Source organism: Diuraphis noxia, unplaced genomic scaffold (genome assembly GCF_037042655.1).
Source record: "Diuraphis noxia isolate RWA-SAM2 unplaced genomic scaffold, SU_Dnox_SAM2 contig0004, whole genome shotgun sequence".
Lineage (NCBI taxonomy): Eukaryota > Metazoa > Arthropoda > Insecta > Hemiptera > Aphididae > Diuraphis > Diuraphis noxia.
In genome coordinates, this window is record NW_028301714.1 from 22778705 (window position 1) to 22805326 (window position 26622).

The 26622-nt window shown below is 28.0% G+C and overlaps 3 protein-coding genes across 4 annotated transcripts; 2 read left to right on the forward strand and 1 right to left on the reverse strand.

Moving 5' to 3' along the window:
- The first annotated feature begins 140 nt into the window (after window positions 1-140).
- Window positions 141-3704, forward strand: pix (ATP-binding cassette sub-family E member 1 pix). The gene is made up of 8 exons (XM_089225208.1): window positions 141-318; window positions 475-922; window positions 1011-1218; window positions 1341-1527; window positions 1591-1712; window positions 1855-2139; window positions 2211-2758; window positions 3541-3704. The coding sequence occupies exons 2-8, from the start codon at window positions 494-496 to the stop codon at window positions 3586-3588; spliced, it is 1827 nt and encodes a 608-aa protein (XP_089081334.1). The 5' UTR covers window positions 141-318; window positions 475-493; the 3' UTR covers window positions 3589-3704.
- A 4371-nt stretch (window positions 3705-8075) lies between these two features.
- On the forward strand, window positions 8076-23618 carry Nup98-96 (nuclear pore complex protein Nup98-96). Of its 2 annotated transcripts, XM_015508383.2 has the most exons (26): window positions 8076-8234; window positions 8402-8611; window positions 8665-8937; window positions 9775-9995; window positions 10136-10271; window positions 10880-11056; window positions 11908-12008; window positions 12082-12364; window positions 12434-12590; window positions 12652-12772; window positions 12847-13181; window positions 13244-13419; window positions 17634-17879; window positions 17952-18361; window positions 18445-18577; window positions 18655-18804; window positions 18866-19024; window positions 19823-19875; window positions 20070-20378; window positions 20459-20861; window positions 20956-21190; window positions 21264-21668; window positions 21738-21905; window positions 21984-22084; window positions 22145-22361; window positions 23146-23618. In XM_015508383.2, the coding sequence occupies exons 1-26, from the start codon at window positions 8228-8230 to the stop codon at window positions 23321-23323; spliced, it is 5364 nt and encodes a 1787-aa protein (XP_015363869.2). In that variant the 5' UTR covers window positions 8076-8227; the 3' UTR covers window positions 23324-23618. The 2 variants fall into 2 exon arrangements, with proteins under 2 accessions (XP_015363869.2, XP_089081784.1); XM_089225658.1 differs by lacking the exon at window positions 8076-8234 and having other exon boundaries at window positions 8395-8611.
- mgr (prefoldin subunit mgr) lies at window positions 23603-26317 on the reverse strand. Its single transcript, XM_015507954.2, has 5 exons — window positions 25856-26317; window positions 25640-25764; window positions 24047-24206; window positions 23840-23952; window positions 23603-23775 (listed from the first exon to the last, which is right to left on the reverse strand). The coding sequence occupies exons 1-5, from the start codon at window positions 25913-25915 to the stop codon at window positions 23688-23690; spliced, it is 546 nt and encodes a 181-aa protein (XP_015363440.1). The 5' UTR covers window positions 25916-26317; the 3' UTR covers window positions 23603-23687.
- Between the last annotated feature and the right edge of the window lie 305 nt (window positions 26318-26622).

Sequence of the window (26622 nt, forward strand, 5' to 3'; positions counted from 1 at the left end):
CTGTGCTTGTACCGCGGTACATATATTTTCACATGGATTATCAAGTTACTTAAAAAGTGCTTATTCTTTGGATACAACTTTTAAGAATTTAAGGTTATCGAAAGCCGATGTCAACGTGTTTTTTTTTTTTATCTGAAATAAAATTGATGATATTGTATTTTTGTTCTCACAGCCACTTATTTTAATATGTAAATGTTTTTAATTTCGGTTGATTCTGTATTTCTGTAATTAAAACAAGTTCTATAGTTATTAGTGAAGTATACTATAATAACAGTTCATCAATAATTGTTAGTTGTTACTTTTTGATAATTTCTTAAGGTATGAAAACTTACATAATTATTTATTAAATTATTGTACACTCATATTATTGTTTTATCGTTAAAGTTAATAACAATATTTAGTACCTTCTGACTTTACCTAATACAAAATAACCAAACACATTCTTTAAAATAATATTAAACGATTTTTTTTTAGTTTTAAAAAATATTTTGAAATGCCGCGAAACAAAGCTGTTGAAGAGACGGATAAACAAATCCGAATAGCTATTGTGAATAATGATAAATGTAAACCCAAAAGATGTCGTCAAGAATGCAAAAAATCTTGCCCTGTCGTAAGGATGGGAAAATTATGTATAGAAGTAACACCCAATGATAAAATAGCTTCAATATCAGAAGAATTATGTATTGGTTGTGGTATATGTGTCAAAAAATGCCCATTTGAGGCAATAACTATCATTAATTTGCCTAGCAATTTAGAAAAGGATACTACACATAGGTATTCTAAAAATTCTTTTAAATTGCATAGATTACCAACACCAAGACAGGGTGAAGTCTTAGGTTTGGTTGGAACTAATGGTATTGGAAAATCTACTGCATTAAAAATACTTGCTGGCAAACAAAAACCAAATCTTGGACGTTTTTCTGTGAGTTGATTTAAATTTAACATGGAATTCTGTCAATGTTTTATTGCAGATATTTAAATTATTTTTTACTATCTTGAAATATTCATAGGATCCACCCGATTGGTCTGAAATATTAAATCATTTTAGAGGATCTGAACTACAAAATTATTTTACTAAAATTTTAGAAGATGATTTAAAAGCCATGATTAAACCGCAATATGTTGATCAAATTCCAAAAGCTGTTAAAGGTACTGTTCAGCAGTTATTGGATAAGAAAAATGAACGTAATAATATTGAAGAAATATGCGATTTCCTTGGTATGTTAGTACTTACTTACAGTATAATTATTTTTTGACTGCCATTATTTATTTAATCATAAAGTCCTAATCTCATTTAAATATTAATATGCATTAATAACTATGTTTTAAATTAATTTTAGAATTGGATAAAATACGAGATAGATCAATCGAACAACTGTCTGGTGGAGAATTGCAACGTTTTGCGTGTGCAATGGTTTGTATACAAAATGGAGACATATTTATGTTTGATGAGCCTTCTAGTTACCTTGATGTTAAACAACGTTTAAAGGCTGCTTTAACTATACGGTCCTTAATTGCTCCTGATAAGTAAGTTATATTTGAAAATTCTATTTAAAATACCAATTAAATCTTTGAAAAAAAACTTTCTAGGTATATAATTGTAGTAGAGCATGACTTATCAGTGTTAGATTATTTATCTGATTATATTTGTGTTCTTTATGGAGTACCTGGAGCTTATGGAGTTGTCACTATGCCTTTTTCAGTACGTGAAGGTAAGAAATATTTCTTTATTGGCTTAAAATTTTACTTTTCATATGTTTATTAAAAATTATATATATAAATGGATTTTATATCATAAATAAAAAAATGTTAATATATTTTATTTTTCATATATTTGTTTTAATAATATTTTAGGCATAAATATATTTTTGGATGGTTTTGTACCAACTGAAAATCTACGTTTCCGAGATGAAAGTCTTATTTTTAAAGTCTCAGAGAGTGCTACTGAAGAAGAAGTTAAACGCATGACTCATTACGAATATCCAGAGATGTCAAAAACTTTAGGCAATTTTTATTTGAAGGTTGAATCTGGGCAGTTTACAGATTCTGAAATTTTAGTTTTGTTGGGTGAAAATGGTACCGGAAAAACAACATTCATTAAACTTTTGGCTGGTATTATGCCCCCTGATGGTGCCAAAGGTATTTTACTTTTGATTGTTCCAATGTCTTATATTCTATAGTTAAATCAACTTCTTAACTTAATGTTGCAGTTGAATTACCACGGTTGAATGTCAGCTATAAACCTCAAAAAATCAGTCCTAAAAGTCAGTGTATGGTGCGAGTGCTTTTACACGAAAAGATTCGTGAAGCTTATATTCATCCACAGTTTATAACAGAAGTTATGAAACCATTGAAAATTGATGACATTATGGATCAAGAAGTTCAAAACTTGTCTGGTGGAGAATTACAAAGAGTTGCTATTGCACTTTGTCTAGGAAAACCTGCAGATATATATTTAATTGATGAACCATCTGCTTATTTGGATTCGGAACAACGTTTAGTTGCTGCTAAAGTTATTAAGCGATTCATTTTGCATGCTAAAAAGACAGGATTTGTAGTAGAGCACGATTTTATTATGGCAACTTATTTGGCGGATCGAGTTATTGTATTAGAAGGTCAACCATCAGTAACATCTACAGCAGATACTCCTCAAGGATTATTAGCTGGAATGAATAGGTTTTTGGAGCTACTTGGAATTACTTTCAGAAGAGATCCTAATAACTTCAGACCTCGAATTAATAAAACAAACTCTGTGAAGGTTAGTAAATATATATATATATACTTGGAACATTATTCAATCATAATATTGTATGATATCATGTGTAGGGAGTTACTGAAGTTAAAATTGATAAATTGATTACTTATTAACTTCAAATTACATTATACATTAAATTAGCATATTCCAAAATATTTTTTCTTAATAAAACTGGTGTATTCAAATATGGTTAGATGATAATTATAATTCATTGTCATATCTTCACCTGATATTTGATACTATAACTATAACTAGGAATTATCCTTCAATTTGTTATATTGAAAAAAATAGCTTTTTACTACTTATTACTTTATAGAAAAAGAAAAATATATTTATATTATGTAATTGAGTCTAAAATATCTACATAGATAATACGATAAAATTAGCTTAAAAAATATTGAACTTGCATAAATATATAGAAACTTGAAATATATGTTATTTTATTTGAAATTGGCAAAATGTGCATTTATAATTTTTATTTTTGAACTTTTATTATATTAAATGCTTTTTACTTTTGTCTGTTATCATGGTATAAACATAAATATTTTATTATGTTAATATTATGAGTTGCATATTATAGTTAAATATGTAACTTCTACATATTCCAAGCCCTAGTGTTGACTAGGGTTTTTATATATGTCTAAGAATATAGTTTATACTCTGCATTAAGATTGGTATCTTACTGTTTACAATTTTACAATTTATTATATTTCTATAGTCATATATTAACAATATTAACCTATGTTATTATGTTTATCATAAATTAAATTATTTGATTTTTCTAGGATGTGGAACAAAAAAGAGCTGGACAATACTTTTTCCTGGAAGATTGAGAAACAAAATTATTCAATTGTTTCATAAATTCTTTATCTCAAACATCAAATATAATACATTTTTATAAATATAATAATTGAATCAATTGAATATATTTATATGTATTTTTTTATAACATGTATAATAAGTTGATTTATTACCTCCTGTATATACCTATATAAATTATTTTTAGAACTATTTTAGAACATTAATTAAATTATAAATATATTATGAGTATAATATTTATTTTGGACAATAAAGTATAGTTCAAAATATAGAATGACCCCTAATTTTCTATTGAGCTTATTAAATACATTGTTACTCAAGAATTACAATTTTAATATATTTTATTTTTTATAGATAATCTTGCTTTAAATTAAAACTTATAATTTCATTTATTTCAATACATTCAGTTATAACTTATCATAATAAGTTACAGCATTGATTTCATAATAAATTATTAGGGCAGAGGACTTAAAACATTTGCATATTTGTTTTGCACAGTCACAAAAATAGCAGATTATGATACAAATACATTTCATGCTTTCACAAAGCTAATTTTGAAATTTTATTGTGCATAAAAATGCATATTTTGCGTTTTTGGTTTTTAAGTTATATTTCACACTTTTATGCGCTATTTTATACTTTTTGAGACATTTAACTTAAATCAATTTTTTTCACTGTGACATTTTTATTTCAAACAATACAGTCAAAATGTTTGGATAAATATTTATTTATTTTTAATTTTTGTTCTTTAATATAGGTTTTGATTGAGTGTGCACGGGCACACATTTTTAGTAAAAACAAAAACGATCTAACGTCGTACACTATACCTACGACATCACCGCCTCAGCTTTGTGTGCACAGTGCACTACATAGGATTTTATTCGATTAGGATTTATTAATAAAACATTTCTAGAGATGACACTAATCAATATTTTAGAACTTAGTCTCAGTCAGTTCTATATAAATGCGGTATGTACATTTGTGTAAAAAAAAAGTTTTAATTGCATAAGTGCTTGCATTTTAGAGCTATAAGTCCTCTTCCCAATAAATTATAAATAGTAATATTTTTTTTTGATTTTCAAGTCAATGGTTAAAGTCAACATGCATCTTACTAAATAGGTATCTAATAAAATATAATAATAAAGTCCTACTAATAACCTTTTTTAAGTTTTTTAAAATTTTAATTAAAATACATTTATGAATGCTAACAATTGTATTTTAAGTAATCATAAGTAAATATGAATGCTTATCTAACCTATTTAAAAAAATCCGTATTTTAGCAAAGATAATCAAATTTATATTTGTTAATTGATCGTTTTAATACTTAAAAATGTATGCTAATATTTTTGAATAAATGCGTGTAATATTAGAACACACCATACTACGTCATATCGTACCACAATTTAAATTTGTAGATAATTTTTACATGTTAACGTATTAGTGCATGGCATGTCTGTGAGAACATAAATTAATTTACGATAAAAAAGTTTTACCATTACCTTTGTATTTAAACCTAACCTAATAGGGCATATCACGGACGTATATACACTTCCGGTGGTGTATATAACTCAATAATTTTATTTTGCTCTAAAATAAGGTTATAAAATATCAACTAGTACCTATTAACCCAATAAATTATAGGTATATCAATGATATAATATAATTATTAATTGTTATACAATTTAATTAACTGATAGACTATGTGTTTGATTGGACGTCTGCAATGGCTGTAGATATTATCCATCACTCCATCAGCCGCGACGTCGTGCGACTTCTGCAATATTGTCTAATAACATTTAGAATTAAACGCATTTAGGTAGTTCCTTGCGAAGTTGTGACAAACTGGCTATTCACTATGTGTGGAACAAGTAACTTAGCAACTTTCAAGGAGAAAAAATTGGTTGTGTTGTAACTTGTAGTTACCTACTATAAAATTAACTTTTGAAGTGTTTCGTAGTGTCATGCCTTCCATAGACAAGAATTTTGTATGGAGGGGAGGGGAATACATAGTTTTTTTGTAAAATAATAGTTTTAATATAATGGAGCATAGCTGAAACCTATACTATATTTTAAGCACTGAAAATTACCTACTCACCAAATTCAGATTCTTTCGCTATCATAAGTGACTCTCCGATTTTCTTAAATCAATTTTAAGTCCCTATTCTAAGAACGAATTATGCAGCATATCTAGAAATAGACATCATCAACCAACAAAACAACTGCTTTCATAATTTCGTGTGGGTCCTTCCCCAGACCCCAAGTCGGTATTTCTGGCAACGAAATAGCAGATAAATTTGTAAATGAAGTTACACTTTCTCACAACGGCATAAAACCAGTGGCGTATTTGGTTTTTCCACCTCTAGGCACTTTCCATTTCGCCGCCTTCCTCCCCCTTCATCCTTCCTACAATTATTTCTAAAACGTATTTAAATATACAATTTATTATATTATAATATTATATTAAAAAGATACATTGAGATATATGTAGATATATGATTAATTTTGAGCGAACAAAAATTAGTTGAGTTTGATTTCATCAAATGAAAAATAATTTTTCTAATTTTGTAAAAAAAAATTGTTGAAATTTGCCGCCCTCCAATGTTGCCGCTCTAGGCCCGGACCTGTGCCTAAATACGCCTCTGCATAAAACTAAAACTTATTACATCTTCAGAGTCACCAGACACCATTAATGGCATTAATATAAGATTCTGTCATTCTGGATACATGGCAGAAATTATGGAGCAACGTTCTCCTCACAAATAAAAAATTAAGTACTATCAAGTCATTCACCTATGAATGGAACTTCCCCCATACCCTAAAAAGAAGAGACGAAGTCATCATAACCAGTATAAGAATAAGTTACACCTTCACAAGCTTCACACATTCTTTTCCCATCTTGTAAGAACTTGCTCCAGTATGCAACACATGTGAGGAAAACCTCTCGATCGACCATATCGTCATTGGATGCTCAAAATACGCTGAAGCACGAAACATTTTCTACATCCTTCCAATTTGCTCTCGCGCGTCTCTCAGTGAAGACAATACCAAAAACCAAAGCAATAAATACCTTTAAATACTATCATTGATACTATATTCCTGTTCATATTTCAATATTTGTTACAATTATTCTAAGCTAGTAAAGTAATAGGTAACTACAAGATGTTGAAGCATTTACCTTATATTACAAATATTAATGATAGGCAGAATTTGGTTCATAATGAACAAAAAGTCACGGGTTATAATTTTGAATAGAAAGGTTAAATAAGTACCTCAATTTCACAAACTGCATAAAATTAAATTAAAAATTAATTATAGTAGTTTTAATGTCATTTTTTAAGACTGCCATTTGCCAGAGAATAATAGCAATGATAATAAATTGAACTATTGAAAAATAGGTTCATTGTTTACCTATTCAATCACGAAAATATTTTTGATTATTTATCCCTAATAATTAATTTTGTCTGGTACTCATTATGACTTCTAACATTAAGTTAGTTTTTACCTCATAAACGTAGGTATGTCGTAGAGAACAAAATCAGTTATGAGCTGATATCAGCTGTTATGAAAATGAAACAATAGGTTGTTAAAAATATTAGCTAAGGAGTAAGGACTGGTAAGATTTTTCACATAATAAATACTAATTAGGACAATTAGGTATACAAGAATGTTTATCTCAATTAAAGTAAGGTAAAACTATATATGAAAACCCCATAATCCATTTACTTATAGGTCCGAGAGAATGTGATAGTCGGTAGTGGTTAACTCACTTCTTCACTTATAACCATTGATATACCTATCTATACTCAATGCTTATACGTACAACGTATGATAAATTTAAGTCTATGATCTAGTAAAGTTGAGCCCATGACTAAATGGTAATGGGAAAAAAAGATAACCAAAAAAAAAAAAAAGCAATCAAGGTTTTTTTCAAATATATCAAATAACTCGATATTAATAATTGAAATACCATACCAACTATATTTTTCTTTATCAGATAACTACGTAAAATACACCGTGTGTTCACTAATTTAGGGAACACTTAATTTCTCGGCCGGATTTTGTTGAAATTAATCAAAATTTTTTTTACAAGCTAATGGTATATAAATACACATTTTCAGATAATTTTTCAATTTACGATTTAAGATTTACTTACACTGTTATAGTTCACTAGTTGATGTACTTAAAACATAGATATACCATAGATAATAAATACGTTTTATTATTTATTTCCATGAAATAAGCATAATATGTATAGCGATAACGGTATAGTTATTACTTACTGCAATACTTGAGTTACTTGGCTACTGAATAGTCAACTCCCGTTGTATTTGAATTTTGAATGTACATTAATAATATTACAGTTTTAGCGCTTTTTTTTCAAAATCCATAAAATGGCTTGTATTCAAGCATCAAAGAATTTAGTTATGTTGGTACTTCTCTCATATCACATGTTATCAGTAGCATTACTTAAGTAAAGTAAGTTGTCAAACGTCATTTTTCAGTCAGATTTCAGTTATTTTCATTCCGAGTGTTAAACTGTTAACTAAAATTCACGTTGTTTAATATTATAGTGTATATTTTTTTAATTATTGATATACCTCAGATATGACATTATAGTTTCGATTTTGAATTGAAGGTTTTTCAGACTCTAGAATGTTTGGTAAGTGGTTTAATTGTTTTGTTAATACAAGTAATATTACATTTTTAGTGCATTATTATTATGCATACATTGAATAATTTGTTAAAATAATTATAATTTGTATTATAATATTTTATTATTATTGTATACAATAATAATCTATATTTATGTTATACTAAATATGATAGGTTCTGGAGCAGGTGCATTTTCCGGTGGGGCCGGAAACACGTCAGGATTTGGTCAGTCGGCATTTGGTAAGCCTACAGCACCTGCAGTATTTGGTCAAACAAATACATCACTATTTAATCAAACTACACAGCCTAATACGGGATTATTTGGATCTACTGCTGCTGCGCCTGCATTTGGTCAGACACCAACCGCTCAACCAACATTTGGAGGTTATTATTTAGAGTTAATTTGTAAATCCAATAAATTAAAAGTATTTCATTAGGTTTTAATACTGGTGGAACTTCACTATTTGGAACTCCTACAGCAACATCGGCATCAACTGGAGGTTTATTTGGCCAGCAAAATGCTTCAATGGGTGGAAATACTGGAGGTGGATTATTTGGTTCTAGTAATCCTAATACATCATTCGGACAATCAAAACCAGTTGGAACAGGTTTTTCTTTTGGAACACCAGTTGCTCAGCCAACGGGTAATATATTTGGTACACCTCAATCAAACACTACAGGCACTGGAATGTTTGGCGCTTCTACTACTGGTAATCCATAAACATAATCATAAGGGTTGAGATATATACAATAGTGTTCTTATATTTAATTTAACTTAAGCTAAGACAAACAATTAATTTGTTTAATATTTTATGGGAAAAATCTTACCACTCTTCCACGGTCAATCCCTGTTTTAAATTCCTATTTTTCGATTACTGAAATATCACATAGCATTCTACAATATGCAGTTATAAGCTAACTAAATGTTACAAATCAAAATGTATAGCCAGTAAAATGATATGTTTACTAAAATTGTCTTGAAGAAGCTGGGAAATAATTAATGTATTTATCAATAATTGCTGTCTCCAAGCCTGTTAAATAATTTAAAATTAGATTTTTTAAGTAAATTTTGAGAATTTTTAATTTATGCTATATTATATATGCTAAAAATTAGAACTAATGTAAAAAAAACCACATATAACCATAGATAATGTTCTTACCATCAAGTTTCATGATTCATCAAACCACTTTAATCTTCAAACTAATGAAGCTGCATATGATCTGCTGAGTGTAAATATGTTATGTTAATGACTTGTGTCAACCTGATTTTCGGGTATAACATCCTTTTAATTGTAATATTAATTTTGGTGATCAAATATGCTATTAGTAGATTATTTTGAATCTTTAGTGTTTAGGAGAAACATATATAGTTTTTTTTATATTAATTTTACATTTTTCCATTTTTATAAATTTGCAAAAAAAAAATTTATTATAGTTCTCATTTTAGATTATTCTTTAAAATATATATATATATGAATTCATTCTAATTAATTTTAGGAAAAATAAGGTTTTATAAATAGATACTATTATATGTAAATAATTCACAGGAACCTTTGGTGCTACATCAGGATTTGGAGCAACATCTGCAGGCGGTACAACCATAAAATTCAATCCTGTGACTGGTACTGATACAATGGTCAGAAATGGTGTAAATCAAACAATTAATACTAGACATCAATCAATAACTGTTATGAAAGAATATGAATCAAAAATATTTGAGGAACTTAGATTTGAAGATTATTCTGCAAACCGTAAAGTTGGACAACAGGTAATCTGAAAATAAGGATTGTTTGTAATGTTTTGCTAACTTTTCTATTTGCTCTGAAAATATTTGAAACTACATTAATTGTTATCAATTATTATCACCTAAATAAAACCTTATATATTTTTTTTTATTCCTTTTTATAGGGTGCTGTTGGTGGTGGCATCTTTGGATCTCCTAAAACTTTATTTAGTTCTACAGCAACAACAAGTACAGGTTTATTCGGAGCAAATGATAATAAACCACTTTTTGGCGCAACCTCGACTACACCTGCACTTGGAGGTAAGTTTACTTTGTAGTTATATATTTCAAATTAAATTGACTGAAACATTAGAATGTATTTATTACATTACTTCATACAAATATAACAATTAGTAAAACCTTAAGAGATAGAAATTCTATATAGATTTAAGAAATACCTATTAAAGTATTTTTATGTCAAACCATTTATATTTTATCATAATATATCTTGAACAATTTTAATATTTCAAAATTATATTATCATTTTGACTCATTTAAATTAAGGTATATGTCGAATAGACTTTAGTCTACCAAACTGATTGACTTCCCTGATGAAGCACCACCCTTAAACTATTCAAAATGCACAATCGACGTTGTATTTTCTTATTTAAATATTTTTATTAAATAATATTTGTCCATAAAAAATTTAAATTATTTTATTAAATTGTTTTGATTAAGTACAAGAGTTTATACATATAGTTTAGTTTGTATCCATACTTAAAAACTTGCAATTATCGTAATGTACTTTAACCAAAATTGTTTTTGGGCACTGCAAGTCATAATTCAGTCCTGTATTAGGCTTAAAGTTATAAAAAGTTTACTCTACTTAAATATAAATATATTTATTAACAGTTATGTAAAATTAATAGGATTTGGAAATACTAGTACTTCCAATGTTTTTGGTGCACAAAATAGCATTTTTGGGAAATCTCAACAAACAACACCAGCATTTGGTACTCAACCGTCAACTCAACCTTTTGGTATGAATACAACTCAACCAAATATCTTTGGATCAAATACAGCTCAAACAGCTAAACCATTTGGAGGTAATTTTCAAAATATAAATCAATATACAGGGACACATAGTGATTTTTTAAATACTTCTAACCCCCATTTTTTCTTTAATTTTATTTTTTTATTCAATTCCTGATTTTCAGGATTTTTAAGAATGCCTAAATACCACATGTATTATTAAATTCTTGACATTTTTTTAACTTAAAAACCGTCCTACAGAATTCTATTTTTAATGAGAACCCACCTTTACTACTGTAAATTATTTGGCAGGCAATTTTCTTGAAACTTTTGATGTATCTAAATCAAAATTCTAATAATTAATTTTTGAGTTATTAAAATGTTTATTCTTAAGTATGTTTTAACTAAAGTATAAACTGTTATATAGTATTAGATGTAATATTCATTATACTTTATTTATTTTATAAATTAAATATATTAATAGATCGATAGTGATAACTAAAATTTTAAAATTATCTTAGCCCCTTATCTACTTAATCCATTACCATAGACATATTATCCTCAGTACAAAATGTTATAGAACTCAAAAACTCTTTGAATTTTGATTTAGATATATTAAAATTCTCAAACAAAAAAAAGGTGCTTAATATTTATAGGTGAATATGGGGGGGATTCCTGTTTGAAATAATAGAAGTTTGTATTCACTGGATTTCTCTAGTGAATTATTTATAAGATAGATTGGTTATGTTTCGTAAAATATTAAAGTCTCTAATCAATCAACCATTTTCCTCATCTTAGATCAATACCTATTATATTGATTTTACTACTTGTTTGTGATTAAATTATTAATTAGTTATTTTATATTGTTAGTTATATTTTTGTATAAATACCTTAATATATATATATATATATATTTATATTTAAGTTGCTGCTCCTCAGACAAATATATTTGGAAGTACTGCACCTTCAACTTTTGGTACTCAAACTACTGGATTTGGTCAAACTGGATTCGGACAACCTGCTCAGGTTATTATTGTTGCTTTAAAAAGTAACTGTTTATTTCTCTTTGTTTTACAGAAATATTGTAATATATTTTTAGAACAATCTATTTGGTCAGAATAAACCAGCATTTGGTCTTGGATCAACACAAACAACAACAGGTTTTGGTTTTGGAACTAATACATCTACTAGTACAAACGGTATTTTTGGTAGTAAACCTGCTAATACTGGTTTTCAAATGACTACTCCAGCTTTTGGTACAAACAATGCTTTTGGTGCTACTTCTACATCTCAACCAGCTACTGGTGGCTTATTTGGTTCTAATTCTTTTAATAAGGCACCAACTACTTCATTATTTAACCAACCTTCAAATCAACAAACAGGTTTATAAAATTATTATTACCTTAATAATAGCGATGAAATTAAATAACATTATTAAATTAAAACTGTAGGTGTATTTAATAATGCTGCTAAACCAGGAGGGTTATTTGGCCAAGGAACACAAGGAACTGGACTTTTTGGATCATCTAATACTAATAGTTTTGGTACAAGTGGAACATCGTTTTTTGGGAATAACCAACAAACTAGTGGAATTGGGCTTTTTGGAAAGTAAATAAATTTTAATAAAATTAAATTTATAACTTCTGAAACCATATTATTTTAATTTTAGTACCAACAATGTTCAGTTATCTACAAATCAGGCATCACAAAGTAATCAAATGCAATTACAACTAGATACATTAAAAGCAATGCCATATGGAGATTCACCACTGTTCAAAAGATTTTATAAGGTACTCTAAATAGTGCTAAATGATTCATTATACTTTTTTTATTAAAATTAATATTAAATATGTGTTAAAATTAGGACGTATCAAAAGTAGATGATTCATCTCTTGTGCGATCCCAGAGTGTATCACTTGAGAAGTTTGGTAGCTATAAAGTTTCTCCAATACCAACACCAAAGAGAATACCTCAAATTCGTAGAAATTTCCCTCAATTCAATCGTAAATCCTTATTTGATGGACTTGAAGAATCTCCACCAACAATGAAATGTCTAGATAAAGTTAGTGATAATTCACTGCTACTTAATATTTCTTCTCCGAGATCAGGCTGTAAGAAATTGAATTTAAAAAAAGACATTAATGACTGTAGTAAAAACAATGGAAATAGTATGATTATGCATACAAAACCACTTGCAAAGTAATATATAAATATATGTGATTTAATGTATTAAATTAACGAATTATTAATTTTTATTTTAGATTAGAACTATATTTTTCTAATAAACAAAGCTCTCCAGAGGATAAATCACATTCTGTTAATTTATCTTTAACTGAAGAAAATAACACAATTTCTCAATTACAAAGCAATAAACAAATCAATTTGAATACTTCAAAAGAAACAGAAGCCAATGAATCTTCTCGAAATAATGTTATTGGTAAGCAAATTGTCAATTTTATACTTAAATGATAATAAGTAAATCTTCTTCTTCTTCGGTTTTCAAAGGCCATTGAGGCCCATTACCGCAACACAAACTTGCTTCCATCTATCTCTGTCCTGCGCTATTGTTTCTCCATCTCGTATTCCAATCTCTGCTAAATTTTTCTCCACTTTGTCAATCCACCTTTGTTTCGGCCTGCCAAGTGGTTTTTTCCCCTGGGGTTTCCATTTTAAAACCGCTTTCAGAAGACCATTTGACCTTCATACATGACCGGCCCATGCCATTCTCCTATTTTTTAATACTGCTACTATGTCTGGCTCTTTATATAATTGTTGTATATCTATATTATTTCTTTTCTCGTATTGTTGTGTCATGTTATTTATTTTTGGCCCAAATATTCTTCTTTCGAGTATTGCTAATTTGTCTTTGTCTCCTTTAGTCATTGTCCATGTTTCACACGCATATAAAAGGACTGGTCTGATAATTACCTTGTATATTGTAATTTTTGATTTAAGTGATACCTGTTAATAAGTAAATCTATACATATAAAATGCAAATACCACTCACTCACTGATCACTGTAACTCAAAAACTACGCAATGTACGAACTTGAAATTTGGAATAGAGGTTCTTCTCATATTTTCAACTTGCAATAAGAAAGGATTTTCAAAAATTTTGTGTTTTAGTGGAGTAATTAAAATTTTAATTATTCATTGCCAATACGTACGTATTGTGCTGCATGCCACAGGCTCATGAGGGCCCGTGGGTTTCTAGCTACCTGCAACCTATCCTTTTTGTACGAAGTTGAACAAGTATTGTTCTGAGAAGTTTATCAATAAAAATAATCTCATGCATCGCGCATACACCAATATAATATACTTAATATACCAATAGAATATTATGCTCGTATTATATATTAATTGTCGAACGATAAAATGCACACCGATAACATAAACTAATACACATACAAATTAATAAAAAAAAAAATTTTTCATTTGATTTGTTTAATCTCTGGAACTATTTTAACTGATTTAAAATTTTTTTTACTTTCAGAAAGCTAAAAAATCCTATGAATCTATAGGCTATATTATGTCGTTATAAGTTGCCCTACATTTTTTAATGTAATTTTGAGATTTTTATAGAAATAATAATAATATTAAATATATTTTTATACAATTTAGTGTGGAAGAATAAGAAATAAGCAATTTGTTATTAGGCAGCAATTTTAAAAATTGTTTCACATATACAAAGCTAAAAATCCAATAAAATAATATTATTGAATATACTTCTTCTTCTTCTTCTTCTTCTTCTTCTTCTTCTTCTTCTTCTTCTTCTTCTCTATTGGCTTCGGCCTTTAAGACCATGCCGCTATAAACAAATCTTGCCATCTGTCCCTGTCCTCTGCAACTTCTCTCCATCTGATTCCTGGTCCTATCGATTTTATGTCCTTCTTTACACAGTCTTCCCACCTCAACCTGGGTCTTCCTAAAGGTCTTTTCCCTATAGGCTCTTCCTCTATTACCAGCCTAACAAGAGATCCTTGCTTACGCCAGGCATGACCTCCCCACATGAGTCTTCTTTTTGTTATCTCTTTAATTATATCAGGCCTCTGAAACTGCATTTGAATTTCATAATTATGCAATTTCCTCCACTCGTTTGTTTGGTTATCAAAGACCGGTCCATATATTTTTCTTAAAACCTTTCTTTCGAATACTCCTAGTCTCTGTTCTTCGGCTTTTCTCAGTGCCCACGTCTCAGATCCGTACATGACAATAGGTCGTAATAATGTCATGTACATTCTTATTTTTAAATTTTTAGAGAGGGTCCTAGATTTCAGTACTTTTTCTAACCCATAGTATCCCTTATTAGCTAGTTGTATTCTCGACGACGCCTCTGTTTTAAGTTCATTGTCTTAAGTAATAATAGATCCGAGATACTTAAATTGTGAGACTTTCTTAAAAATATGTCCTTCTAATTCAATATGTTGTCCTAGTCTGTAATTTTTGCTATTTCGGCTAACAGTTAAGTATTCTGTCTTATCATCGTTAACGGTTAATCCCACTTTCTCTGCAGCCTTTATAAGTTTTTTTCCCAGCCTTTTTATCGTCTCAATATCATCTCCTAAGAGAGCTATATCGTCCGCGTATGCTAAAAGTCCTATTGTTATTTGTCCCAGCGCAATTCCTTCTGAAACGTTCATTTCTCGTACTATTTTTTCCAGTACCAGGTTAAACAACACTGGGGAAAGCGCATCCCCTTGCCGGAGACCTGTCGTTACCCTCACAGGCTGAGATGTTGTGTTCGCTATCTTAACCTTTATATCCGTCTGGTTGATGCTGGCTCCAATGAGGCTTACAATTTTACTTGGGAATCTAAATTCTTTGAGTATATTTATAAGGCTTTCTCTATGAATAGAATCATAAGCTTTTTTAAAATCTACAAACAATATGTGTACATCCTTATTATACTCCCAACTTTTTTGGAGGATCTGTCTTATTACGAAAATCTGATCCATTGTAGATCTATTCGGCCTAAAACCTCCCTGATAGTCTCCTAGTAAAGTCTCTGCTATTGGCCTTACTCTATCCAGTATACAATATGCTAGGACTTTATACGTTGTATCTAGTAATGCTATACCTCTATAATTACTACATTCTTGTGGATCATTTTTTTTGTGAATAGGACACACTAATGCGGTGCCCCAATCCTCCGGAAGTCTTTCTTCATGCCAGATACTATCTATAATACTATGTATTCTATTTATTGCTCCGTCATCCAGGTTTTTTAGTACTTCTCCTTGGATCCCGTCCTCCCCAGGAGTTTTGTGGTTTTTTAGTCTATTAAGTTGTTGTAATACTTCCTCTTTGCTTGGAGGCGGACAATCAGTGTCATTAGGTTCCGTTGGCATCCATGTAAATGTATTGACTGGGTTTTCGCAATTAAGTAATAATCCAAAATATTGTCTCCATTTTTCCAATACCTTGTCTTGTTCTGTCACAAGGGAACCATCGTCATTTTTAAGGAACTTTTCATGTTTTTTGTACCCCCCTCTAATTGAATTTATCTTCTGGTATAATTGTCGAGTTCTATTTACTTTGTGATCAATTTCGGCTTCCTCTAATACATCTTTTGTGTATTTCCGTTTTTCATATCTAAATATATTATTTGCTTCCTTTTGACATTCTTTGTATGCCATCACTTTCTCTCTATTATAGGGATTGTTGAGCATTTGAGTCCTGGCTTCTTTTCTTCTATTAAATGCTTCCTTGCAGGAGTTGTTGAACCACGGTTTCCTTGTCCTGTTTTGTAGAATATACTTCTAGTCCTGTATTTTAAATGACTGTGTTAAAATTCTTTAATGTAGATTAAGATATGGTAAATACATGGGAAGTTTTGATCATGACTAGGCCTGGTATAAATGACGAATTAATCATACAGGGTCGGTATTTTGAACGGGCAATGTAGTGCACGGGGAAATCAGCTAGTAATATCTAAATTTAACAAGAAACATTATGAAATGTTTGAAGTAATGGTAACTTGCTTTTCTGCTTTATTTTTCAAATTAGAGATTTAAATCTAAATGGGTTTAATTTATTATGCTATTATTGATTTATTTTATGTTTAATTCTTGAACAGAAAAAAAAAATGTTATTAGAATAGTAAACTTTGATTTGAAATTAGATACTACTCATTTACCTAATTACAAGGCTGTAGACACTAGAGCTTTGCCTTCCTTACAACATGGAAATATATAAATTTATTTATTATATATTTATATAATATGAAATTATTATGATAACTCATCACTGTACTAAATTCCTGTCTGGCCCTGCATAAATATTTTTAAGATAATTTCATCATGTTGTCAATTTTTTAAAAATTAAACCACATAATATATAGGATAATAAATTCACTGACAAATTAAAAAAAAGTCTAAATTTAAACAATTTTAGTGAAAAATAATTTAAACTTTCAACAATATTAAGAACATAAAATAAAATATTAAAATTTAATTTTTACTGTATTATAAACCTTAAGACTTAAGGACTAAGATTATAACTAGAAATTGTTTGACCATGCAACCATAAGTAAATATATAAGTGTTAAAGAAATACAAACTTAAAGTCATGAGATAATTGTTACAATTATGGTAGTTAAAAAACAAAAATAGTTTTAAATATATTATGTATGGAATGTTTTCCCCTGGTTTAGATACTGTCATTGAGAACCAAGAACCTTCAATTGATCCCAATTCTCCTGAAGCAGAGGACCATCCTACCGGGATAAAGTTAAGACGTGTTGGATATTATACTATTCCACCTATGAATGAATTGGCAGAATTAGTAGATGATGATGGATCATGTTTTGTGGATAATTTCACAATAGGACGCTATGACTTTGGAAATGTTTTTTTCCCCGATCGTTTTAATGTTGCAGGTCTAGACTTAGATACTATTGGTAAGTAAGCAGTGTTTTTTTTATTTGTTTTTTAAAATAAAATTATGTCAAAAAATTGTATATTTGTTACAGTGCACATACGACATAGAGAAATTATAATTTATCAAGATGATGAACTCAAACCCCCTTTAGGGGAAGGGTTAAATAGAAAGGCTGTTGTTACTTTGGATAGAGTCTGGCCTAATGATAAGACGACAAAGCAACCAATAACTAACCCTGATCGTATTGCAGCTACAAATTTTGTTGTTAAACTTCAAAGGGCATGTGCCAAACTAAACACTCAATTCGTTGATTATCGTCCGGACACGGGATCTTGGGTTTTTAATGTTGAACATTTCTCCAAGTATGCTCTTGTAGATTCTGATGATGACGATGATGAAAATAATGTGGAACGTAATATTGAACCTAAAACTCTTCCTAAACCAACATTACAAAAACCAAAAACTATAAAATCAACTGAAAACGTTAGTCCAAAACAAAATGTATGTCTTTAAATTTTTTTGAATTTTCTTCTTTAAGCGTTATTATTATATATTTATATATCTTCTTAAATATATTTATATAGGTTATGAAACCATTGTTAGATCTTTCTGTTGGTCTTGATAGAGCTCAATTACCACATCAGTATTTATTAAAACCAAACTTTCAACTATCTGTTGTTAATGAACCAACTAATGATTCACACATGCATTATTACGGTACAAATTAATTTTAAAAAAAAACTTTTTTGTATTCTAAATGATTTTTAATTACAAATATATTATATTTATTTTAGACATCAATAAAGAAAATAGCATTAATGTGACTGCTCAGCTATCACAACATATGAATTTACAGACATCAAAGATACAATGCATGAAAGCTTCATTTAATGATATTTTTTATAATGAATTAGATTTGATGGAACAAGATGATGATACATATGGTATGATTATATATAATGAATAACAAAATACACAATTTATTAATGAATGAGTGTCTTTTAGGACAAAAAGATAAATTTGAAGATAAGTTGGAAAAAATTTTGGAAACTATTCCTGAATGTTTAATCAGCCCTAAAATTCAAGATAGTATTTCCAAGTCAAAATCAATAATTGCACCAGTAGATAATCAAGCGTCTCCAAAGTTTTTCATCCCAAAACAAAGTAATTAATTTTTTTTTTATTATTTAAAATACATCTACAATCTATACAAATGTTTGTACAATAATAAGATTTGATAAAAAAAAGAAGAGAATATAAAATGACGGCGAATATTAAGATTGGCAAGTTATCCATTGATAACACCCTGCCAAGTAATTAATTTAAGTGATTTAGTTCAGGTTTTATAGTTAAATAATTATTTTTTCAACTATTATTGACGTAATAAAAATTTAAGGATACCATTTTAAAGTTGTTTAAGTTTTTACATTTTTTTCTTACTAAAATTTCCATTAGCCTACAAAAGTTAAGGAACAATACATTTTAATTTTATCATAATATGTAATTATTGAATTATTGACATTTTTTGTTATTGCAGAGGAATTTTAATCACGTATTAAGTACATAGTATTACTTTAAACAGAATTTTTAAAACCTACAGATAAACTTTTCAAATTACAGTTTACAATTTATTGAAACAAATCTTATTATTTATTTTATTTTTCTAAGACTTGAAAAGTCAAAGTTATACTAAGTATAAAACTTTTTAACGACTACAATAAGCATTTAGTTTAATGAATGTGAATGCTATAAAAGATTAATTCTATATAGTTAATTTTTAAAATTACATTTGTGTTTTTAATATCTGATTAACTTTTTAATAGGGCTGTTATTTTTTAACTAAATACAAACATATATTTACTATCGTGTGATAAAAATAAGTTACTTAATTATTTGTCAATAATATTCTAACCTAATTTACTCAAATAGGTTTATATTGATTACTATGTTATTTATTTTTAGAAACTAAAGTTATTCAAGCTGCAGAACTATTGAAACCTATTTCAACTGCTCCAGTAAGTAAATATATTTTTTCTATACTGTTTCAATTTAATATAGCTCATATTTATAATTCTAATCAATCTAATCCATTATTACTTTATATTTTTAATCAATGCCTTGTATAATTTATTACTTAATCTAACCAATACTTACTCAAATACTTAATTTTTCTGGTGCATAATCGATACATTTATTCTTTTTATAACAGCTTCAAGCTCAACGGTTCAATTTGCTATACAATTCTAGTGTTCGGTTACCATTTGAAGTAGAACTTAATAATACATGCGAATCTAGTAAATTAGCATTGTTGAATAATTTATCAATGAAAGTTCCTTGGTCTGGCAATTTAACATTTATTACACTCAATACAAAATCTAAAGGAAGTTGTTTACCAAAAAAGGGATTGGACATTAGTTATTTATCAACAGAGTTGTCTGGGCGTGGAAATAATGATTATACTTCTACTATTGTACAGAAGTTACAAATTATTACCCCTAACCAAACAGAGACATTCACTGTAAGTTTATAGCTCATATACTTATATAACTTATAAGTTAACAACAATATGAATTGATTATGTAAATTGTTACATTTTAGGAATTATTGACTGAACATTTGGAAATTTGTATGATGAATAGTAATTGTGATGCTAAAAATGGTAACATTCCATATTTTTATCCAAAATTTGGAGTTGATGCATTACATTCTCATTGTTACCTGCTGTCCCACTTTTCTGAACTTCCCGAAGAAGAACATTATGCTCATGTATGGGAGCTGATGAAAGCATTATGGGGCGATCCAGAAAATCTTTATACTAAAGACTGTCCTCAAGAACATGTATACAACATGGCTAGACGTCAGGCGGTGTCTGATTGGTTAGAAAATATATTAGAAAAGACAGTGAATTCTAAAAATGTTGAAGAGAATGTCTCTCGAAAAATATTAAACCTAGTGTCAGTTCATAAAATTATGGAAGCTTCTGATTTAGCAATTTCCAATAGTGTGTAACATTAATATTATTTAATTTCAAATAATACAACTTATTTTTTAACAATAATATTTATTTTATTTTACTTTGATTAATTTTGTTTTAGACGAATTTATTTTAGCAATACTATTATCACAGTTAGGAAGTGAAAATTCTGTCAGATGTTGTATTCAACGACAACTTTGGCAATGGTTCAACAGCAAAGCTGATCTGTTTATAGATATTGATCACCTAAAATTGTACACTATGATTTCGGGTCAACCTTTATTTGATTCCAATCAAGGTATAATAAACGTCTGTGAAAATTTAAATTGGATCAGAGCTTTTGCTATACACATGTGGTATGTATAATTGGGAGTTTTTATTAATTGTCATAGTAAATGTTCTAATATGCAATGTACAATTTAATTTTAGGTACATACTACCTTCAACCAGTACCATTGGAGATGTATTAGATGCTTATCAAAATTCATTTGAAAGTGACGACTCATATGCTTTCAAACCATATAAGACATATGATGGCATTATTGATATTGATGATAAATTTGCTACTTATGATGTCTGTTACCATTTATTGAAACTTTACACCGATTCAGCATACCAAATGGACAAAATTATAAATCCTTTTACTCATACACGAGATCCATTGGATTATAATTTTAGTTGGCTTTTGTTCAACACGTTACAATCCCTTGGCTACACTCAAATGTCTGAAATATATGCCAATCAATTACATATAAATTTTGCTTCACAGTTGGTATCACATGGACAGTGGCAATGGGCAGTATTTGTTCTTATGCATATAAAAGAAGAACAATTGTAATAAATCCAAGTTCTAAGATAATTTTGTACATAGATGTAGATAAGTTATCATATATATTATTTTAGGAGAGAAAGTTTAGTTGAAGAATTTATTGGAAGAAATGTTGAACTACCTGTTGGCGATATCAATGAAATAAAGCTTTCTGAGAAAGAAGCTTTTGTAGTAGAAAAGTTAAAAGTTAAAGAAGTGATACTATTTAATGCAAAGGCTATTTTAGCTATGACACAAAAAAAGTATATTATTAACTGTTTTAAAAGCTAAAATTGAATAATAATTTCAGTCCTCATATATTTTATACTTATTGATTTTAGATATTTGGAGGCCACATTTTGTTACTTAAAAGCCGAACAGTGGCAAGAAGCACATAACATACTTGCAAATCACTTATTTGCCAATTATTTACTTCAAAAAAGTATTGATTATTTAAAATTAATTATTTTTTCACAATTTAAATTTTTTATTTCTATTTTAGATGGCCAAAAAACATTAAAACATTTGCTAGGTTGGTTAATAGATGGTTCCAAGATAAATGGGTCAATACCTACAACCTTGCAAGATAGTTTAACTATTTTAGAATATTTAAATTTAAATGATAATTTAAGCAAAATGTCTGATGAAAAATCAATAACACATATTGCATTATTATGTGAAAAAGTATCATGTTTGCCTGATACTACAAATGAAGAAAGGTATTTAACAAGTCGTTTTGTTTAGGAAATATTTATAATACAGTAGAATCCGCTTAATTGGGACTCAATGGGCAGTGACCTATTTGTCCCCATTATCCGACTGTCTTGTTTAACCGAATAACTAATAAACCGAAATTATTAAAGTGAATATTTATACATACATAATAACTTTATTTTAAAAATACATACATACATATTATACTTAATTCGTACTTTATATAAAAATTATATATTTTTATTAATATTATTATTAGCAGTAGTACATTATATTTACTATTTAGTATTATTATATCATAAATTAATTAGATAATTATTTGATTATAGATATTTATTATACATTAATTGATTATCATACTTAATTTACTCGATTTTGTACATAGGCTAATTGACTCTTATTGTGGTAGTAGAAAAAAAGAAATAATTGATTTGAGATATACGCGTACCTACATTACCGGTGTGTACATTATACATATACGTACGTATATAAAATATAATAGAGCCATAAAGATAAGATAATTACAGTTTCAATAAGAAAGTAGATAATTTAGGCCAGAATATAAACGCTTTTATTTTTGTCCCTTATAACCGATGGTTTGTCCCGGATAAACGAAGTTAAATTGCATTAAACTTATACATTCGTTCGGGACTATGCCAATTTTTCCACTTTAAACGGTTGTCCCCTTTATGCGGTGTCCCAAATAAGTGGATTATACTGTATTTATAATAGTACAAACATTTTTATTTTCATTTATATTTTATGATAAAGTTTTATTATTATTTTCAGGATGATAAAAACTGAATTGTCTAGTGTTATAACTTGGCAAATTGGACAACTGATATCAAAAATTGATCCAAAAAATCTTGAGATTTTGGATTCTTTAGTTCTACCTTTATATAAGTTATCTATGACTGATGATTATACAACAGAAGAATTACTCAAAACCTTATGCAAATATATTTAAATATTATTTAGAGTATTTTTATCATGATTATTTTGTTTAATTTTTTTTTTTCATGTCCAAATATAATATTTCATCTGATACAGTATTTACTTGATTAATGTTACAAGATTTTCCTTATTATTATTTTGAAGGTATAAAAAAATACCACTTTTATTTGTTATTTTTTTAGCTTTAATTTAAGTATGAAAAGTCTACAAACATAAAATAATTGTAATCATAAATTTGGATAATAATTTTAGAAATGTTAATAAACTGATTAATTTTGAATAAAAATAATAATTTGTTTAATAAATTATTTAATGGTTAAATTAATTTTATAAAAAAAGAAGCATTTATTAGTGTTTCATAAGAATAAATAAAATGTTTATTGTTTAGTTTTGGCTGCTTGTCGTCGTTTAACATCCCAGTTGTAAACCCTGGCCATATTAACTTCAGTTGTAGTAAATTGATCCCTGAAAATAAATACGAACCGATAAAAATAAACATATTATATTTAATTATTTAAATTAAGTATACCTTAGAAAGTCAAGATCATCGTCAACTTGTGCCATATTGTTTGTAGCCAATTGTATATTCCTTGAAATAAGTTCAGTGGCATCTTCAAGATTATACTCCAACATGACATTAGCCTGTAATAAATATAAAATATCAATAAATTAAATACCAAAATATTCAGTTAATTGATAAAAGTAAAAATTAAATTGCTAAACAAATAATAATTACACCAAGCCAAAGATACACATTGTCAGTTCCTTGTATGTGAGCTTTCGCATAAACATCATCAGATAACAAGAAGTCTGTCTTCAACTGTTGTCCTTTATGAGCTTTCATAGTTTGAATCATCTCAAGTGTATTTTCTAAATCGGGTAATTGTGATTGCAATCTACATTCATAAATAAAAGACAAGATATACTTATTATAATATGATATAATTTATTTAATAATTGAACAAACTTAAGAGGACATGAAACCTAAATATACTTTCTTCAATCAAGATTGTAATATTTAATTTAATACGAGAGTTAAAACTACTATTACCAAATTTTAAGAGCAGAAAACTGGTTGAATAAATAATGTTTTAAAAAGAAGTTGAAAAAGTACATAAAATCATAAAACACACTAACTGACCACATATTTTAGAAATAATATGTAAAATACAGATGGGTCAGGGACTCGAGGACTTATTTTTGATATTATACGATTGAAAACGTAATATTTTTTTAGTAATACAATTGAGAACAATTGTCGGCAGATTAAGGTTCATCAATCAAACAGTTAAAAACATTTTTAAAGATAATTAGTTGTTCATCTTAATTTGTAGCAATGAAGATAAATAATACGGTATTATGGTTTAGGAGGACATAACATTTTTTGTCTCTCAATCTTTTAAGTGACATACCAAGTTAAGTACATACTAAATTTACACTCAACAGATCACATGTAGCTTTGTTAGTTTAAAAATTATAGTAAATTAATCTATTATAAGACATGATAGTAAGAACATAATTGTAGTATGTTTATAAAACTATTTATGGAAATACCTAACATCATATTTTTAGCCCTGGCACAGAACTAAATCCGAGCCCCTCTAAAATAGCAATTAATTTTGAAACATTTTTCTGTATGATTTATTGAAGTAATTATTTGCATGAATGCCAGCCCCCTCTAAAGTCTAGGCTCTAGTACCATGGGTCATTCTGAACCCCTCTTGTAGGGGCACTGTCGTCAGCTTAACAATATACTGTACTTGGATAAAAATTAACCATTTAATCTAAGAGATAATTTCAATTTACAGATATTACAAACTAAACCTTGCTATGCAATAGTGAAATGAAGAAAAATTTAAATAACATTTTTTAGTGCCCTACACAATCTTACAATGTTTAATTGTACATAAAATTATGTCTTACCCAAATGAAAGAAGTGCCAATGAGCCAGAGGTCTAAGAGAGTAATGGCTAGTATGGCACAGATAATTGAAAATTCCGTAGAAATTTGAATATAATATTATATGGTAGGTATAATAAGCTCTAAATAAAAAAAAACTACTTGCACATCTATACTATTGGTTGACAGAAATTAAATGTTTATTCATTGATAATTCTACTGAAGATGACTTGAAATGGATAAATTCCTTAATAGTGGGAAAAAGCCCAGGCATAAATTTTAGTTTACAAAAATAAATAACCATTATATACTTAGTTGGTATTGATAATTTTCAGAATAGTGAATAGTCAAAATATTTTATTAATATGCTTTTAATGTATAATAGAAAAATTACAAAAATGTAATAATAATTAAACAATTTTTACTTTACCTTTTTCTCTTTGTAATTAAATTATATTCAAAAAATTTATATTTGCTATGTTGTTCATCCAATCTTTTAAGTACATCTTCAACATTACTATTTTCTGTTTTTTCCATAAACTTATCTACATCATCCTGCATAAAAATTTGTTTATTAACATTAAAAATATATAAGTACATATCATATCATTTAAATTGAACAGTTAAAATTGTAGAATTTACAAACCACAAAGACTGCTGATGGTATTCGAGGATTATTTTCCTGTTTGTTACCTTCTTTTTCCATACTTCTAGAAAGTTAAAAAATATCTTGAGTTTAAACTAGAATTGTTCAAATTTCATGTATCCACTATTCACACTTCACGGGTCTAAATTCAAATTCAATATTCTTCAATCAGATTGAAATTTTGAAAACCAACATCAAATTATCAAAATGATCTAACCTTAAATAGTTAAATCTGACACAATACTAAATTATTGCATGGAAGTTCAGGAAATATTTTACTCTATTATATTTTGATAAAAAGTGTTTGATAAGAAGTCTGAAGTTATTTATTTAGTCATAACTCACAAGCACGGACTAGTCTGTGTGCCATCCGTGGTCATAAGCATATTGTATAACACAATTATATAAAATAAATATATCTGTTTGTCATAACAGACAACAGAAACAGAGCCCGACTTGGACGTGCAAAGGTAGCCCGGGTACTGAGCCACTGACATAATTAGGGGCCCCATATATTACTCTTAATATGTAAAACAATACCTATACGGTTTATTATCAATATCCAATAATAATTACTCATAAACTTTCATAAAAGTAAATTTAATATAAAAAACGGAATTTATAATTTAAGTCAGTGGTTCCCATTTTTTTTTAATTTACCTCCCTCTGCAAAACCACCCCCACTATTTTTTATTATAGGTACAAAATTAAAAGAAAATAATTTATTGTATACCTATAAATGAATGTAAATTGTTTTATTAAAATAA